Source organism: Colossoma macropomum, unplaced genomic scaffold (genome assembly GCF_904425465.1).
Source record: "Colossoma macropomum unplaced genomic scaffold, Colossoma_macropomum, whole genome shotgun sequence".
Taxonomy (NCBI): Eukaryota; Metazoa; Chordata; class Actinopteri; order Characiformes; family Serrasalmidae; genus Colossoma; species Colossoma macropomum.
In genome coordinates, this window is record NW_023494792.1 from 2865581 (window position 1) to 2885455 (window position 19875).

A 19875-nucleotide genomic window follows, 5' to 3' on the forward strand; every position below is an offset into this window, starting at 1 on the left:
CCTCAGTGACAACAGGGCTACCACCCCAGTGTCAACAAGGCTCCCACCACAGTGTTAACAGGACTACCACCTCAGTGACAACAGGGCTACCACCTCAGTGACATTCCAAAATATATTCCACATGCTCAAGTATATTAACCCCCAAAAAAGCAATACATGTCGAAGCGTTTGATTTTGTCACATGGGGAACGTGATGTATCGTTCGCGAATGACTCGGTTCTTTGAGCCGACTCGCTTTGAAGAGCCTAATATTTATTTAATTAATTATTTAATTGATTGGCTTTTGTTGATTAGAAGGCGAACTAAGGCATACAAATGAAATATACAGATAATATCTCATCTGCTTAAAAAGACCTTTAGAACCAGTAGGATTAAAGCCTGATGGTTTTACTTTCCAAAGGGAATTGGCTTAAGTTACCGTTAGAGACCACTGGTTTCCTGTAGGACATCTTCAGATCCCGTTAGGAAACCATCAGGTGTGTCGGGAATCAGCTCCAGAACACCTTTACACTGTGATATCAACCCATCAGGAAAACACAAAATACCACAAGAAATCACCAGGAACCAGCAAAACACTTCAATGTTTTTTCAGCAGGGCTAAGTTGGCTAATTTTGGGAAGTAAAAATGGCAGTGCTAGTTGAACGAAGACTCGTTTGGAAGCTGAAAGAGTCGACTCTTCATGGCGAACTGAGCTGATTCATCTGACTCACCGAGCAGAGCCGGAACGCTCAGCAATCGGCGACCTGGTTGGGTAAATTCGAACCGATGGGTGATTAAACCAATCAGTGGTGGAGGCAGAGATCGAGGTGTATTTCTACCACTCAGCTTGCGATGCACGTCAACACGGAGCGTCTCTACGTGCAAACAGGGAGGATTATACATTTTATCATCAATGTATTTGAGGGATAGATGTGGATCTTACACTATGAAAGTGAAAGCAAAAATAAAAACAGCTCTTTAAAGAAACAGAGGCTTGCCTTGCGTCATCATCAAATTCCTGACCAATCAAAGACCATCCGCGTGCGTAATGGATCACTTCAGCCGTTGCAGCGTGAAACCAAGCAAACCAAATGAAAATGTCCAAAACCCCCAAACTCCCTCTCTCTCTCTTTCACTATCTCTCTCTCCCAGCGGATAGAGCAGTAGCCACGCCCTCCGCCCCTCCTCCCCTCCTCCATTGCTCAGCATGTTCATAAGCCAGGGGACAGAGCAGGGACCTGTTTTGTTTGGCCCATCTCAGGATGGGTGTCATCACACCACAGCAACCGTCCAGACTCAACACCACCCTCCTCAGCTCTCTGTCCACTCTGACCTACCTGCTTGCTTGCTGACCACCCTCTCTGCAGGATGACCTCTCTGGACTATGACGAGGTGACCTCATTCCTGGGCGAAAGAGGCCCGTTCCAGATCACTATATTCATCCTCCTCAGCCTCAGCACCGTGCCCAATGGCTACACTGGTATGGCCATGGTGTTCCTTGCAGACACGCCCAGCTACCGCTGCAGGACATCCCACAGAAACGGGACCAGTGCCAACCTGAGCCTGGCAGAAGATGGCAGAGGAGGCGGCTGCCTCAAGTACCAGCTTCTGAACGGGAGCAGCAATGCCACAGAGCCGTGTGTGGACGGCTGGGAGTACAGCAACGAGCGCTACGACTCAACTATAGTCACTGAGGTAAGACACACTCAGAGTCCCACGTCAAAAAAGATTAGCTGTCAGTCTAAAGCAGCTGTTCACACCTGGCTAGAATTGGCTCAATGTGCCACATCAGCTGGGTGATTTATTAATGATATTAGGCATGAATATTTACCCTTGAAAGAATACCTTTCAGCCTGTTCTCTGTCTGCTATTTGTATCCTGCCATCAACTATCATGGACAATAATGTTGACATATTTACTCCTTCTTAACCTTAAAATACAATAGAAATCAATGAACAGTTGTTTGACTGAAGTCTAATTTTAGTCCAGTGTCAGTTTAATTCTAGTCCAACATCTGTGTAATTCTAACTCAATATCAGTTTAATTCAACATCAGTTTAATTCTAGTACATCTGTTTAATTCTAACTCAATATCAGTTTAATTCTAGTCCAACATCTGTTTAATTCTAACTTAATATCAGTTTAATTCTAGTCCAACATCTGTTTAATTCTAACTCAATATCAGTTTAATTCTAGCCCAACATCTGTTTAATGCTACCTCAATGTATGTTTAATTCTAGCCCAATTTCTGTTTAATTCTAGTCTAGCATCCATTTAATTTTAGCCCAATGTCTGTTTAATTCCAGTCCAATTTCTAATTGTAGCCCAAAGTCAGTTTAATTCTAGCCCAATGTCTGTTTAATTCTAGCTCAACATCTCTTTAATTCTAGCCACATGTCTGATTCTAGTCCAATGTATTTTTAATTTCAGCCCAGTGTCTGTTTAATGTTAGCTCAATGTCATTTTGACTGTAGCTCAGTGTCTGATTCTTGACTTTTGCCGGCTTGATTCTAGTCCAGTGTCCCCATTTAAACCCTGTTATCAGCAGTATGCAGTGCAGTGACACTCTTCTGGCATGCACAGGGCTTGGCTACATTTGCCTGTCTGTGGTTCTTTCCTGTCAGCTCATGTGGTGGGGTAACAGTACAAACCTGTTTCTGGGGAGGTTTTATAAACCTCTACCCCAGGTTACGAGAGTCTGTAATTGCTGCTTATTCTCACTGAGACGACTGTGCTGAAACCTCTGTACAGAGCAGTAGCTGAAATGCTGTTTCTCATACAACAGATATGCATCGGCAGACTCTGTTGTGAATGTTTGGGTGATGTCGTCATGATAAAAAGCATAGCGATGGTGTGGTACAGTAAAGGGCATGCACTGGAAAAACATACCTGTTTCAAATGTGTACATCATTTCCACATTATGTTACCACAATTATTGCCAAAAGTAAGTACATTGAAAGACAAAGCTGTAACACTTCACTGAAATCCTGCTACATAACATTGACAAAACCACAAAACAACATTACTGGATGTAATCTGCCATGACAACCTATGACAGCATATCACATCTGCCATGACATGTTTATGGCATGGTTTTGTCACTGTTATGTAGCAGGGCTCAAGTAAAGTGTTACCGACAGTATTGTGCTGGTGTAATATATTTTACAGCTTAGGTTTAACATGTGTAGCTTTAGCATGCCCATTATCTGATTTTCAAATGTGATCTCACATATTTCACATTTCGCAAGTGCTGCATTTGTCCTCTTGCGCACTTGAAGCACATTCTGAACATTTTTTTTCACTCTGCAAAGCTAATCTCATGCTAGAACCCAGTCATCAGCGCATGAGATCATGCAGCTTTTTTTGAGTTTTCTTCACAGCATCCTCAATGGCACATTCTCCATGATAACACTGCCTGTCCTTGTTCAGATCCAAGGATATAATGAGTTGTGATCAACATCAAAGTCTACACTTCTTAACATAAGGCCTCACGCGCACCGCCGCCTCTCATTCTCACTGGGTTGGTGAAGCGGACAAGTGCACAGTGTCCTGTTAGTCTGATTAGACTCAGTTTTGAGCTGGCTGTAAACCGATCCTGATTGGCTGAGAGTGTCTGTGTGTTCCTCACAGTGGGACTTGGTCTGTGAGGATGCCTGGAAGGTGCCCTTCAGTCTGACCATCTTCTTCCTGGGTGTGCTGAGTGGATCGTTCTTGTCTGGAGAACTGTCCGACAGGTACTGACTGTGGGATGGAGGTGGAGAGAGAAAGGGGGATGTTGAGAAAGAGATAGGAGGCCCTTGCAGTGGTGTTTAAATAAGCCAGTTCAGTCAGTCACATTGATAAACATATAAGGGTTTGTATGCATCGCTTTGTTTTGGCTGCAATAACACAGTACTGGTTTCATTCTTGAGCGCATGGTGCATTAGTAGGGGTTGCTTTGTGAATGTAGAGTGTGACTTCATCATTCCTCATTTCCATGCAGGTTCGGACGTAAGGTGGTTCTGTTCGCCACTATGGCCATCCAGACTCTGTCCAGTCTGGTCCAGGTGGCCTCCGTTAGCTGGGAGATGTTCTGTGTGTTTTTCTTCCTCGCCGGCATTGGGCAGATCTCCAACTACATGGCAGCCTTTGTCCTAGGTAAGCAGAGTAAACAGACACATAATCATGCACTGCTGGACTTTAGAAGAGCGTTGCAGTGCATTAGCTGCACTTAAAAAAAAAAGTTTTGTTTTTTTTTTTTGGTTTGAATGTGTGGTTTTAGGCAAAAATGTTTTATTATTATAAAGCTTTACATTATGTTTAAAACGTTTAAAAAAGGTTCCTGACACTCGCATATCTCATTTACAAAATGGTACTTTAAAGCTTCACTATGTAAGTTTTGAGGATTTGGAGACCTCTCTGGTGGAAATGTGTAATTGCACACATAGTACAGAAGAACATTTTGTAATGTGGGTTGTGCTTCGGACCCCTTCCCTGTGTGGATGAATCTGATGATTGCACACTGAAAGAGTATTTAAAGAGCATACAAACTCTCATACGGTGAAGGACGTGTCTTTGAGGCCTAAACATCGAGCCAGACCTTCTTTTTGAGTCTGTTTATGTAACGTTAATATCTAAAGATGCATGATAGGGTTTGAAAAACACCTGCTAAATCAAATGTGACACCTCTGACTAGTATTTCCACCTTTACAGGATGACTCAGAGAAGCGCACGCACACCAGACTTCAGCTTTCATTTCGTTCTCACGCTGTTTGCTCTTTATGCTCAGTCAGATGACTCTTACGCAGCTAGAACTCCTGGACATTAAGTAACACTGAGCTGGTTTGACTGTGGACCAGGCTGGCTTAGTATGATAAGTGATGTTTTAATGAGTAGTTCGGTGGATGTTGGGGGCTGTTTTAAATGCCGAAAAGTAGGGCTTTGGGTCCAACATGCCAGTCAGGGAGTTCACCTGGCTGGCATGTCACACTGTGCTGAATGTTATCTGTCTTTGTCTCTCAGGCTGTGAGCTGCTGGGGAGAAATTTGCGTGTGGTGTACTCAGTGCTGGGCACGTGTGTGTTTTATGCACTGGGATATGCTTTCCTGCCCCTCTGTGCCTATTTGGTGAGGAGCTGGAGGCTTCTTCTGGCTGTCCTCTCTCTACCTGGACTGCTCTACATCCCCCTCTGGTGGTAAGACCAAGTACTACTGCAGTGCTGTCATGAACCCTCATGGGTGAATCCTTGTCTTACTTTACATTACACTGACAGTGGGGATTCTTAGTTGAAATTTGTATTTGCTTTAGTCTTAATCTGGGTCCAGAAGGCTGTCTTTTCTGCATTTTTTCCAGTTTCTATTACACGGAGCATGTTTATAGTTTAACAGACTTACAGATCTGACATTAAATCAGGGGTTTGGCCAAAAGTCAAATTACACAGCTTTCTCCCAAAAAAAGGATGCCTCGTACACATCCTAATGACGCCAGCAAGAGTCACTCTCAGTCATGCCCAAGGCCTTGAATGGTCACCTTTCACTCAGTTATGTGATTATGGAAAAAAAACAGTTTTAACTCCTGTACTACAGGCCGCCATGTCTGTTAGCATAGATCTGAGATGGGCATAACAAGTCCTTATCTCATATCACAGCATGCTTCTCAAAGAACATACCACAGAACTATGGGCCTCATTCTTCAGTCGTTCTTAAGAAGAAATTTCTTCTTAAAACACATTTATGCAGTTTTTATGAAGAATCTGATGTCAATGTTTTCCTATTTGGGATGTGTTCTTAGGTAAGGACAGAATCTACACACACTCAAGAGCACAGAGGTGTGTGGTTTAAGAACACGTCATGAATCTGATGCAGACTTGAAAAATATATTCCTAAGTAAAATATTCTTAAAAACGATGCTAATTTGATTAATGGAGATAATCTATATCCCCTCAACAGACAGTGATAGGCTTATTAACACAAAACAAAACTGCTATATGTTTGCAGGAATATCAAGTGTTTTTTCTTAATTACTTTTGCTTGTGGTTATTCTCTTGCAGAGCTTCATTGTAGTTCGAATCAAATCCAACTGTTTCTGATGGTTTGTTAAGACCAAAAGAAATAAAATGTGTTAAAGCGGAAGTTTGTAAAGTACTGAAAACTGCTTGATGTAATTACTTTCGTTGGTTTTCACCAGACATGAAGCTTCAAATGTTGTTGTTACCTATAATAGTTTGAGATGAATTAAAACTAAAAGAAGAATGTGCTGGGTCCCACATCATACCTCATGCCTACTAAGATAAGACACCATTGTTAACATGACTGACCACTGCCCACTGCAAAGGGACCGTTATCAACAAAGACTGTGAAGGCTTCCATACTTTTGCCCTTAAGTTTAACATGGTTACCTTAATCCAATTCTAAGCTAGCATTCCCTGGATGCAGAACAATGCAAAGTAACCCATCTTCGTCTGTGTTTTTTCTCATTCTCCCACTGTCAGGTTTATTCCAGAGTCTCCGCGCTGGCTGCTGGCTAAGGGCCGGGTCCAAGAAGCAGAGGACATCATTAGAGCAGCGGCCAGGAAAAATGGCATCACTCCACCTGAGGTCATTTTCAAGGATTCAGAGCTACTCATCTCTGAGGTAAAGACAGGCTTATGTGCTAATCCTGAAAATGTGCAGTTTGTTGATGTGCTTGCATGTGTTAATGTGTTTTCACATTTTTTGTTCTAATTTTAGAAGAGCGAACCCAAAAGCACTGATGTCTCGTACACGTACATGGACCTAATCAGGACCCCTAAGATGAGGAACATAACTGTGCTCAACAGTGTCGTATGGTAAACACAGCACCAGCCCTAGTAGCATCTGATGCTTTGTGGTTCAATTTTGACCCAGTTCCCCTTGGCAAATCGTTTTCAATTCCCAGAGGTTATGAGGGTCCATCCGATAGACTCACAATTTCAAAACCATGGGTTTCCAGTCAGGAGACTGACTAGGCCATGTAAGCTCCAGAAACCAGTCCTGAGTTATTTTGGCAGTATGTTTGGGGTCATTGTCTTCTCCTCATAAATGTCCCAGCTCAATTCACGATTCCTGAATGGAATTATGAATGATTATGTGTAATGCCCCCAGTACTGTTTACAAAGAAGCAGCCCATTTCACAATACTCCCACCACTGTACTTCACTGTGAGTGCAGTGTTCTTGAGATCATATGCACAACCCTTTCTTTCTCCAAACACGATGGGCTGAATTATTGTTCCAAAACAGTTCTGATTTGTCTAAATGCTTGTGAGCAAATTTTAGACCCGCATCTCTGTGCTTCTTTTGTAGCCGAGGGGTTTTGTGTGGGGTGTAGGAACTGTGATGGCTGCAGTACAGTTCATTGCTTTTTGCTCTCTGTGCAACTGTTGTTGCTGCGTCTTTCAGGTCATCCTGCAACTCTTTTCAAGTGACTGCTGGCTTCTCGTTTACCTTCTTTATCATAGTCTGAGAGTCTTGTGAAATCTTTTGTATTGCACCTGTCTGGGGACGATTAGTTGTGGGTGATCCAGGTCCAGAAACTAAAAATCTCCCCAGGATTTTGTTTAAATAACACCTTTGCTGCTGGTTTGAGCAACTGGAGAAGCCATGCAGTTGGAACAAAATCCTGGGAAGGATTTTTTAATTTTTGGACCTGGATTATGAACTTCTGGTTGTGGTTCCAAAAGCTTTCCATTAACTTATTATTTAACCATTTGTGCTGACAGGGATGATTAAGGCTTTTACTGTGGTTCTGTAGCTGTTTCCATTCAGCTGTTCTGTTTAATAAAGTTGTCCCTGAGAACGTTAGGAAGCTCCTTCACCCTCACCAAGATGACACACGCTAAAAAAAAGACGGTAAAAAAATTAGATTAGTAAAAAAAATGGTTCTATGTTGAACCATTAATACTCAAAGAACCCATGCATGATTAAAGGGTTCTTTGCATCATCGAAGCGTTCTTCAGATTGATGGAGAATGTGCTGTAGATGGTTCTATATAGCACCTTTTTGAGAAGGGTTCTATATAGCACCAAAAACGGTTCTACTATGGTTACGATGTCAAGCTTGTAACAACAGAAGAACCCTTTTTGGTGCTGTATAGAAGCCTTTTCAAAAAGGTTCCATGTAAGACCATCTACAGCACATTCTCCATCAATCTGAAGAACGCTTCGATGATGCAAAGAACCCTTTAATCATGCAAAGCGTTTTTTGAGCGTTAATGCTTTAACATAAAACCATTTTCTTTACTAAAGAACCTTTGAAGAAATGTCTTTTGCACCTTCTGAACCAGTGGCAGTGTCTTTTATAATGACACCAGGCGCAGTTTGAAAGAGAACCTTTTTTCCAGCATTAATATCTAGAACTTACTTTTGTGTAAACTTCTGTTTGCATTCATTTTGTCAAGTTATCTGCTTGAGATTTCATCTCCACTTTAGAAATAGGAATTCTGGATATTCATTGTATTATACACATTATTATGCAAATTTATTATGCATTTTATTGTGCACAGGACTCTCATATAAGAATCATTTCATATACTTATCTGCAATAAAGCTGGTTTAATATTATCAAAAACATTGATTACAAACTTTTGAATACTGTTGTTTAATTTAATAAACAATAATATAGCAGTAGTAATAAATATTGTTTTAATACTGCTACAGGCTTTATAATAATCATACTACTAATAATAATAATAACAATAACAACAACAATAACATCAGCGACAACAATAATATTAACGAAAAGCTGTTGTTTTCAGGTTCATCACCACCATCACTTACTTTGGCCTGTCTCTGAGCACTCCTAACATGAATGGAGACCCGTATCTGAACTGCCTGCTCTCCGCTCTCATGGAGGTGGCAGCCTATGTGCTGGCTTGGCTCCTGCTGAAGCTGCTGCCCAGGAAAGCGCTCATTACATTCCCACTGCTAACCGCTGGCCTGGTCCTGCTGCTCACCCATGCTGTCCCTCCAGGTAACAACTACAAGGAGCCCTCAGGCTTCTATAGTTGCCACAATGAGCACACTACAGCTGAAAGATCATTCTTTTAGATTTTCCAAAAATCCCCCCAAAATTTTCATGCCGTTTATAGGGATCTTCTGGTCACAGACCTCCTGAACCTCAGACTGGCATGTCATGGTTCCAATTCTGCTTCCAGTCCTGTTAACCGATGGCAAAGTCATTGAACTTACTTACATATTACCACTTGACGTGGCTTTTGCACTCATTATACATAAGAAGCTGTCAGATGTCTAGAGATGAAACTGATGAAATGACACTTAATCGTGGTGTTTGTATCGCTCCACACTGTTCTGAAGCAGTGCTGTTTGTGCTCTTTGTCCTGTAGAGTACAGTGGACTGAGTGTGGCTCTGGCTATGGGGGCTAAGCTGGGGGTCACTGCAGCATTCTCTGTGCTCTATATCTCAGCGGTGGAGCAGTTCCCCACGGTGGTGCGGGGCATGGGCATGGGCGTCTGCTCCATGTGCTCAAAAACTGGCAGCACCATCGCTCCTTTCTTCCCCTACCTCAGTGAGTAGCCTACCTCTGCTCCACACCTCACCGACTGTCTTTTTACTAACATGTGGGAGAATGATTTGCTCATAATCAATACAAACCCATTTAAAAAATCAATTGGCTGATGATGTCTGACACTGTGTTGCACAATAAGTGTTTTATTAGTTGATATTAGATCTATACTTACAGTCATTTTACTGAATGAAATACAAAACATCCTGAATCTCATGAGCTTTTGCTGTAACGTTGCTTCACATATTCAGTCCAGCTTCAACACTGAAAAGATTGTTGCATAAAAATAATTAAAAAACAACACAAATTATTATAATTATTATTATTATTATTATTAGTATTAGTAGTAGTAGTGGTAGTAGTAGTAGTATTCATTGTTCTGTTATGCATTAATAATAATAATAATAATAATAATAACAATTAATATTATTAATGTTATCACTATTATTATAATTGGTAGTAGTAGTGTTATTTTTAATAATAAATGGTAATTATTAATAGTAGTAATTCTATTTTTATTTGTACAACAACAGTTACAATAAAAATAATAATATGTATTATTAGTAGCAGTAGTAGTAGTAGTGGTAGCATTATAATTATTAATACTAAAAAGTAATTATTAATAATGCTATTTTATTCTATCATTATAGTTGTTACTACTACTACTAATAATAATAATACAGCAACAATATTGTTATATGAATATTATAACTATTATCATTATTATTATTATTAGTAGTAGTAGTAGTAGTATGTTCCAATAATAATAATAATAATAATAATAATAGTTTATCATTGATATTTTTATTATTACTATTAGTAATAGTAGTAGTAGTTGTATTTGTTATGTTATTATTATTATTATTGTTAGAATTGAAGATCAGACCTAAGTAAATAAAAGTAAATAAAAGATTAAAAATAGAAGATACACATTAAAATCCACTCAGGATATGTTCACATTGTACGGCCAGCTGATCCATGAGCAGAGGCTAAAGCACAACCAGTCTCCTTTAAGTAGGACGTTCTGGTTTCATATAGATCTTGTTATGACATTAAAACACCTGCACAACAAACGAAAATCTAAAACCCTCCAATTATCAGATTAAACTGCCTCCAGACTGAAAGAGCTTTTCACGGGGCATTCAACACTGACTGTGCAGCTGAATGAGTGACGTTAATGTGTGCAGGGCTTAGTGGTTATATGAGACATCTTGGCTTTAAGAGAAAGAAGCATAGTTTCCATTCTGCTGACTGAGGCTCAGTGATCATGAGCTGATGCTTTATATATACAGTTGTTTGCGAACACCCTTGGTCAAAGTGAAAATAAGTTAACAGAGAACCCATTTCTGCATATTTTAATATGCAATTACTGTTTATTTGTTTAGAATATTGAAAAAAACATAGTGTGGCCTACGCAGAAGTTATAGTACTATATTTTATATTTTTCCAATATGTTAAACTGAGCTTATACATTGAAATTGTGCACTAAAATTGGCAGACATAATTGCATATTTAAGTTTGTTCTCTGTAGAAAATATGTACTTTCACTTATAAGATCAACCAAACTTGGATTGGACATTGGTTATTCAAACTTTTGCATATGACTGTAAGTGTGCTTGTTTTTTTGGCCGAAACAAATAATATGGAATTAATTATGTGCCAGAAGTTTCAAATAAATTAATAAAATCCACAAGCAAAGTATTAAGGATCAAAATGTCCAAATTATGTTGCAAATGCAAACAATGAGAGTTAAATCAAGCTTAACCTTTTTTTCAGAAAGATTATTACTCATTTTCTCTCATTCTGACATAAATTCTTTATTCATTTTGTCAGTTTTTGGTTTAACTTTTAGACTCAGAAGAGGGCATATACCTGCACTCTCTAATGGTCAAATGAACACAGTTTTTCATCTTACTCCAAATAGTCACCAGCTACGATATCTATGTTTAAAGTTTTACACTGAATCTACAAGACCAGTGTAGCTAACAAGTAATGGAGGCTTACACTTTCCTCAATATGCCTCAAACTGTTAAGTAATCTCACACAGAAATAGGACACAGTGTTTTATGCAAAAATGAACGAAAGTATGAAAAAAATTCAGGCCTTGATATGACTGCATATACTGTTTTTAGCTGTGCTAAAATATATAAAATGATAATCCACATGAGCAAATATTCAGCTTGTTTTAATTCATTCATTACCTTCATTCAGACATGAAAATCAAAGGAGAATTCCACCAATTTTTCAAAAAGTCATTCGGTATGAAATGAAATGCTTTGATGTAGAGAGACTTACAAAGTCAGGATTGACTTTGAAAATCCGGGTCCGAGCCCCCATGAGCGTCGCCAGTGGCGAAAGTGGCAAGGAAAAACTCCCAAGACAAGGAGGGAGAAACCTTGAGAGGAACCAAGACTCAGAAGGGGAACCCATCCTCCTCTGGTCGACACTGGATAGCAAACATTTTTAGTAGAGGTATTATAGTACAAAGCGGGGTTAATAATGGTTAATTAGATTAGTTTATGATTATGCAGCAGCAGCATCTGAGGGTAAGGATTGCACAGCGTTGTACAGCATGAAGCTCAATGGTGGTCAAGCCGGTCCAGAGGGCTGGCGAGCAGTGGCACCCGATCAAGGCAGAAGAGGCAACAGCTTCAGACCCACAGGATGGGCAGCTGTTCAACTCGGCAAAGAAAGAAAACACACAGAGAATTAATTCTGTAATGTGTGACTGATCACAGATTACAGTGTTAGCAGAGCAGCGGAGACTCTGGCAGGTATAGATCTGACAGGGAAAACTAATTGCCATAGGCTTGACTAAACAAGTAAGTTTTTAGCTTAGACTTAAACACTGAGGCTGTGTCTGAGTCCCGAACATTAACAGGAAGACTATTCCAAAGCTGGGGGGCTTTGTATGAGAAGGCTCTCCCCCCTGACGTAACTTTATTAATTCTAGGTACTAATAGTAAACCAGCACCTTGTGATCTAAGTAGGCGTGATGGTTCACAATGGGAGAGAAGTTCACTCAGGTACTGAGGGGCGAGTCCGTTTAGAGCTTAATAAGTCAGTAAGAGAATTTTATAATCAATGCGAAATTTAACTGGTAACCAGTGTAAGGTTGATAAAACTGGGCTGATATGGTCAAACTTTCTGGTTCTTGTGAGGACTCTGGCTGCAGCATTCTGGACTAACTGAAGCTTGTTAAGGCTTTTGCTGGAACATCCAGCCAGCAGGGCGTTACAGTAATCTAGCCTTGGAGTAATAAATGCATGAACTAACTTTTCTGCATCCTGTAGAGATAATTCATTTCTTAATTTAGCAATATTGCGGAGATGCAGGAAGGCTGTTCTAGTGATATTAGTTATATGTGTGTTGAAGGACAGATCAGGGTCTATAATGACACCAAGGTTTTTTACAGATGAGCTTGGTGCAACTGAGAAATTGTTAAGTTTAAGTGTTAAAGTCGACAGTTTGTTTCTAGCTGCTTTAGGGCCAAGAAGCAAGACCTCTGTTTCATCCGAGTTTAGAAGGAGAAAGTTACTCGACATCCAGTCCTTTATGTCTTTTATACATGAGATATCAATGTTTTTGAGTGTACATGTACATGTAGAGTGTTGTGAGGCAAAATAGTCCCCAAAGGAAATTTATTCTTACAGCTTTACCACTGATTTACCATCAGCATTACACAGAAACTCAGAAGACAGATTTAGGTTCACCGCTTGTTTTGGACAGTACATAAAATGTTTATATTTGTTTTGTAGACATTGTGACCCCTGGTTCCCATCACCACCACTGTAAAGAAATTAGAGGCAATAAGTTTCTCTACAATTAACCATTTCAAACCACTCTGAATGGCTTTGTTTACATCTCAACCCTTCAATTATACAGGGATTTTGAAAAATCTGTGGAATTCCCCTTTAATGAGGAACACATTTTACCGCTTTTAAAAGTATGAAGTCTGCATGTATCTTATCTGCCAGACACTGTGCAGCTGCTACAGTCACACTGCTGCCTCTGCAGGTCACTATGATCGGATTCTGCCCTACATTCTGATGGGGGCGCTGACCGTGCTAGCTGGGCTGCTGAGTATTCTGATGCCGGAAACACGAGGCGTGCCCTTGCCTGAGGACCTCTCTCAGGTGCAGACTCTGAACTGGTATGTCTATGCTTTACATGAACATACACTCACTTCATGATTAAAGTCACCCTCAGGTGCTGCTCATAGCTCCTTCAGCCAAAATGGTTACTTTCTTACTAAGAGGAAAATACCTGGTCTCCACCACATCTACAAGGATCCTCCTACCAAGTTAGCTCAGAGTTAAAAACACATTTCAGACTTTTAACTGGCCTGAAGTTTAGAATAAAATCTTTTTTATTCTTTGAGTGTTTTCATTATGTTTAATTATAATTATGTTTTCATTACACATTTATGTGTAATTAATGTATTATCAATGTATTATTTCTGTATTGTTTAATTAGTTAATTTTAATTCATTTTAATTTAGTTATTTTATCAAAATGAATGATTAAACATTGCATTTTGTCACCACCAAAACAAACATAACACTACTGAAACTTTACCAAATCTTTAAGTAATGATTGTTTCGGTAGTGACAGTTTTAGCTAATTTTGAGCATAAATCCGGGGTCACGTTTCCCAACAGAGAGTACCCTAAAATTTATGATTTTGTATGATTTAGCTTATTCCTAATGCCTTAGGTTTAAATAGATCATAACATAATCTTTTAATAGTTTTTTTTTCTGTAAGACTAGTAGAATAGGCCATTTACATACCCAACTTCCACTTTGAATTACTCTTAAAGGAACACTTCTGTCAAAAATGTTAACGTTGCTGACTCTGTAAAGTGTAAAGGGCTGTATGTAGATCTACACTTCAGTTTCAGTGAACAGATGTGTCAGCTGAAGGAGGACTGTAATCCAACAGCTAACATATTCAATTTGAAGTAGTTATGTAATAATTTATAGTAGTTTATAGTAGGAAGTCTTAAAGTGCTCATATACTACATTTTTCTTGTATTTAAAGTCCATTTATAGCAACTGTGTAGCATTTTTATATGCCCATTTTACAACCTCCTTTATTCCTTAGAATTAAAGGGCCCATATCGTGGAAAACCAAATTTCCCATTGCTTATGTTTCAAAAATCCTGTTCACTCCCCGGTCCATACAGTCCATATATGGAAATTATGCCTGCAGAAACAGTCCATTTTGAATTGTTTCTGTGATGTCACAAGAATGCACTTACTTACACCTGCCTATTCAGCCTACAGCACTACTGTCCATTCATATGGAAATCTAAGCTTTTTGACCAATGCAGAATACAGGACAGCCAATCAGAACAGAGCTCATTTATCCTATGTTAGTCTAAGGCACAGTAACAAAAACAGCCTGTTTAATACTAAAAGGTATGTTTTAAAACTTTAACAATATTTACATACTACATAAAACAGTTTATTATTTATAAAAAAGATATTAAGATAAAGATATTAAAGATATTAAAGATATTAAGTCCCTTTAAAATAATAATAAGCCTGCAGTTTAAGAGGCTAATAAAGAAGGAAATGGCAGTAGGGGCCCATTTGATTATGCAAATGAGATCATGCTAACCAGTATGTAATAGACTTTTTTAGCATTTTATGCTAAAACCCAAATGTGGCCACCTCTAAAGAACACACACACACAATCTAAACCACTTATCCTTCTGGGTCACAGTGGGGTGCTGGGGCAGGATACACCCTGGACAGGTCACCAGTCCATCACAGGGCAGAGAGACAGACAGACATTCACACACACCTAGGGGCAATTTAACATGTCTTTGGATTGTGGGAGGAAACCCACACAGACATGGGGAGAACATGCAAACTCCACACAGAAAGGACCCTGGTCACCCGGCCGGGAATCAAACCCAGGCCCTTCTTGCTGTGAGGCGACAGTGCTACCGACAGTGCTGTTGTTAAGCAGCATTCTGTACCGCATCATTATGTCCTTCAGCCTCCTTAATTTTTACAGAATACACAATTTTATATTGTTTTCATGTTTCCATTCATCAGTGTTCACTACAGCACACATTATCTAAAGACATCAGACAACAGTTAAGCAGTCCTGCTTGCTAGCCTAGCCACCAATCTACATTCTAATAAATACAACCAAGCTAGCATTAGTGTAGCTCTTACCTCAGTTGTTCAACAAAATCAAAAAGAAAACAGCAATTCTGTCTTTATTCACCACAGAATAGATTTTACTTTTCTGCCAGAGAAAAGAAGCCAAACTCAAGTAAAATATCTGCATTGCCAAGTAGCTACTGTGCTAACTTTAGCTTTTAGCTTGTTGTCATCTGGAGAGTTGTTTCTGTTGACTTTATTCTGCATCCACCAGGTAATGGGGAAAAAAGTAGTGACAATGACAGCTATAATCAGATCATTGACAAGTAATATGAAAGAAATGAACAGCCTAATTATCCAGCTCCACAAAAGATCAGAGTCCAGTTAGGGTCCATAATTTTTTCTTGTATTTTATTTTCCCTGTGAGGTCCATTTATAATGTTTTGAATTTATGTAGTAAAACAGTCATTGTTCATTTTGTTACTGTGCCCCTTTAAGACTGATATATCTAAATTACATCTATCTATTCAAGGCAATCTGGACTGAAACACTCTTTATCACCTCAGCATGAGTGGGCGGAGCTAAAAAGTGCTGCAGGATGAATAGGCAGATATATGTAAATGTGTTTACACATTGGCTTTCATGACATCTCAGATGCATTCATTTAAAACAGACACTCTTAATACATATATATGTGTGTGTGTGTGTGTGTGTGTGTGTGTGTGTATAGACTTGGGAGTGAACTTTAGCGATGTTTATATGCTTAATGCTATGGGTTACAGTCCTCCTCCAGCTGTTTTGAAAGAGGAGACATGGGGAAGAACCGAGACATACATCTGTCTCCTCGTCTGCGGTAGAACAAAGCCCAGCACATCCCCTAAAGCCCACTCATGCCCTTGCTGTAATGTAATACTGCATGTTTGTCACATAAAGCTGTACATTCTTCTCCAGGTGCTGCTGCTGTTGTAGACCAGCATGTTCAAGAAAGAGCCGGAAAACGGAGAGAGTGCAAAAGCTGCAGCCAACTGTGTGATCTGAGACACGCTACCTCAAGGACAGTCGAGTACTTGACTTCAGTGTACAGAAAAGTGAGAATTAACTTAGCTGTGTGAAGCATTTCCTCAGGAATGAAGTGTTTACATGATCACTTTTCAGTTTACATTACTTTAAACAATAATAATGTTGATGTAATGTATTTTATTCCTGTGGAAATTATTTGCGAACACCTTCATTTGAACCCTGCCCCATAAGATTGACATATCCATACCAGAAACATGTCATGGCAGATGTCATGCTTTCATAAGCTGTCATGACAGATTTTATTATGTCGTAGAACCAGAGCTGGTTTAAGGGGAGCCTGGCCTCTTCCTGTTTCTCCTGTTGTATCAAAAACATGACTGCAAAACTCCAGAGGGCGCCTGCAAGCAAGTCCTAAATGAATGGGAGTGAATAGAGCTAAAAATGAAAAGTGTAAATTAAATAAAGATAAACAGTTTCTAAGCATTTGTCGAGGAGCTACTTTAATTTTGGAAATTTTGAAAAAATTTGACTACATATTTCTTCTGCAGCAAACAGGTTTTGGGAGGTGGGATGCAAGCATTACTGCTACTGGGTGCTGATTGGTTAGCATTACTGCTACTGAGTGCTGATTGGTTGTCATCACTGCTACTGACTGCTGACTGGTTGGCATTACTGCTACTGAGTGCTGATTGGTTAGCATTAGTGCTACTGAGTGCCGATTGGTTGGCATTACTGCTACTGAGTTCTGACTGGTTGGCATCACTGCTACTGAGTGCTGACTGGTTGGCATTACTGCTACTGAGTGCTGATTGGTTAGCATTAGTGCTACTGAGTGCCGATTGGTTGGCATCACTGCTACTGAGTGCTGACTGGTTAGCATTACTGCTACTGAGTGCTGATTGGTTGGCATCACTGCTACTGAGTGCTGACTGGTTGGCATTACTGCTACTGAGTGCTGATTGGTTAGCGTTAGTGCTACTGAGTGCCGATTGGTTGGCATTACTGCTACTGAGTGCTGACTGGTTAGCATTACTGCTACTGAGCGCTGATTGGTTGTCTGACAAAACCAGAAGACATTACTAAGGGGCAGTTTTCCTCACTACACATTCTCTGGTGTATACTGAATGTCCTGAAAGCTTCGCGATGTGATACTACATTTAGACGCTCATTTGCTGTTAGGCCCAAAATTTGGTTCTGCACCACTGGATAAGTTGATGCTGCAGCTAGAACACTTCTCAGTCAGATTATGCTGTCAGAACCAACTGATGCATGGTCAGTAATGTAACAGTGTAATGTTACCATTACTGCTAAATGTCATAACAGCTTTATGTCACATGCTAATCGTCGCTGTGTACTGTGACATCAAACGTTATGACATCTGTCATGAAAATAAACAGTAATGGCAACATAACACTGTTATTTTAAGGGACAGAATCTGTTACCACAGCTCATGACAGCATATGACATCTGCCATGACAAGTCTACGGCATGGTTATATCAATGTTATGTAACAGGGTTCAAGTAAAATGTTAGCGCACATTCAATGCACTGCTTTTTCCAGTGTATACAACAACGGTTTTCCAAAGGAGTAAGTAGCTATACAACAAATCTTTAGTCATACGAATGTTTGGGGTGAGCGACCAGTAGTCCATACTGGTGTGCACAAACTACACAGGCTAAAGATGACCATACTCTAGTATAACCTGTTGTCTTTTTTTAGAGTTTATTATATTTGTGGTGCAATTCGAGGGGTAACACTGTTAACATTGTATGAATGTAAAATGTTGAACATGTGAGTATTTTATACAGTGCTATTAGTTGCCAATACAGGTCTAAAATCTGATCTAAAAAAGCACTGATTTTTTGTAAAGATGGGAAATAAACTTGTAACGTTACTTTATCCACCTTTTTGAGTTTTTTAATCCATGCTGTTGAAAGATATGCAGAAGGCTGCTGGACACCTGAACCTCCTGCTGCCCTTAGGCACATCCACTCAACTGGAGTGCTGTTTGGGAAAGTCACGGCAACCAAGCCATTTCAGTGCATGTGTTGCGTTATATATAAATCTGTATCAGCGTGATGGTCATGCAGGCGTGCTCATCATTCAGAATGGCTGTTGTGTTGGCTAAAACTAATGCAAACTCTAAAATGTTCTGCAAAAAGCAGTGACTTTGGTTTAATCAAATGATTTCATGTGTCTGATTGTCTTGAGGAACTGAGTAGATCTTGCTGCATTAATGTCTTTAATGAGACAGCACAATTTACAGTGCTGTGAAAATGTATTCTTGACTTGAAATCAGACTGAAAAGCATTTGGAAGTTTCAAGGACATCACTGAACCACAGTGAGAGCCATTATCTACATACCAAAGACACTGAGAACATTGGCAAAGCATTGGAGGGGCTGGCCTGCCAGAATTTCCCCAAGGACAGCAGCAACTCATGCAATAAGTCACCAAAGGTTTCTGGAGAACATCCAAAAAAACTGCAGGCCTCTATTGCCTCTGCTAAGGGTAGTGCTCTTGATTCCACAGTAAGAAAGGAACTGGGCAGAAGTGGATTTCCAGATCCAGAAAATCCAGATGGATTTTCAGAATTTTTGGACAACAGAGGTCTTTTCATATCTGGCATAAAGCAAATCATCATACCAACATTTAAGTATAGTGGTGCCAAAAAGGTATTGGGATGTTTTTCTGCTTTGGGATCTGGAAAACATGCTATTGTTGTGGTGTTGCAGAATTCTAAAGGGGTCTATTCATCTGTCCTTGAGCAGAAGCTAAAACATAATTGAGTTATGCAGCAAGACAGTGATCCAAAACAGAAAAGCTTAGCCACATCTGAATGGCTAGGAAAAAGCAAAACTGTGGCCTTGTCATAGTCCTGACTTGAACCCAGTAGAGATGCTGTGGGCCCTCAAACAAGCAGTTCATGCCTGAAAACCTACCCATATGTCTGAATAATGGCAGATCTGCAAACAGAGTGGGCTTAAATCACAACACTGTGAAAGGCTGACATCAAATTCTAGGAAACGTTACCTTTCAAACAGCACACACTTGTCTCACATTAGAAGAAAATTTGTCAGAAATTTGTACAGATAACAGTATGTCATGGAGTGTCTGAAACCACATGTCAATTCTAAGACACTTAACAACTCGGCGTGCAATTTGCTTGATGCTAATTGTTGGCGTATATCCTTCCATTACTTGTTAGCTACATTAGCTCCAAAACTAAAACTAATAAGCCAAA

General features: G+C 39.7%; 1 protein-coding gene across 1 annotated transcript; it reads left to right on the forward strand.

The window, feature by feature from the left end:
• Positions 1 to 1214: 1214 nt before the first annotated feature.
• LOC118811406 (solute carrier family 22 member 4-like) lies at positions 1215 to 17227 on the forward strand. Its single transcript, XM_036575579.1, has 10 exons — positions 1215 to 1675; positions 3610 to 3713; positions 3962 to 4116; positions 4981 to 5152; positions 6449 to 6590; positions 6687 to 6784; positions 8729 to 8943; positions 9317 to 9499; positions 13514 to 13649; positions 16563 to 17227. The coding sequence occupies exons 1-10, from the start codon at positions 1349 to 1351 to the stop codon at positions 16642 to 16644; spliced, it is 1614 nt and encodes a 537-aa protein (XP_036431472.1). The 5' UTR covers positions 1215 to 1348; the 3' UTR covers positions 16645 to 17227.
• The last annotated feature ends 2648 nt before the right edge of the window (positions 17228 to 19875 follow it).

What these genes read in the sequence shown, in the direction of transcription:
- LOC118811406 (XM_036575579.1), top strand. Translation starts at nt 1,349, where the DNA reads ATGACCTCTCTGGACTATGACGAGGTGACCTCATTCCTGGGCGAAAGA. An exon ending in CTCTACATCCCCCTCTGGTG is followed by an intron (nt 5,153 to 6,448) that starts GTAAGACCAAGT and finishes TCCCACTGTCAG; the next exon opens with GTTTATTCCAGAGTCTCCGC. An exon ending in GTGCTCAACAGTGTCGTATG is followed by an intron (nt 6,785 to 8,728) that starts GTAAACACAGCA and finishes TGTTGTTTTCAG; the next exon opens with GTTCATCACCACCATCACTT.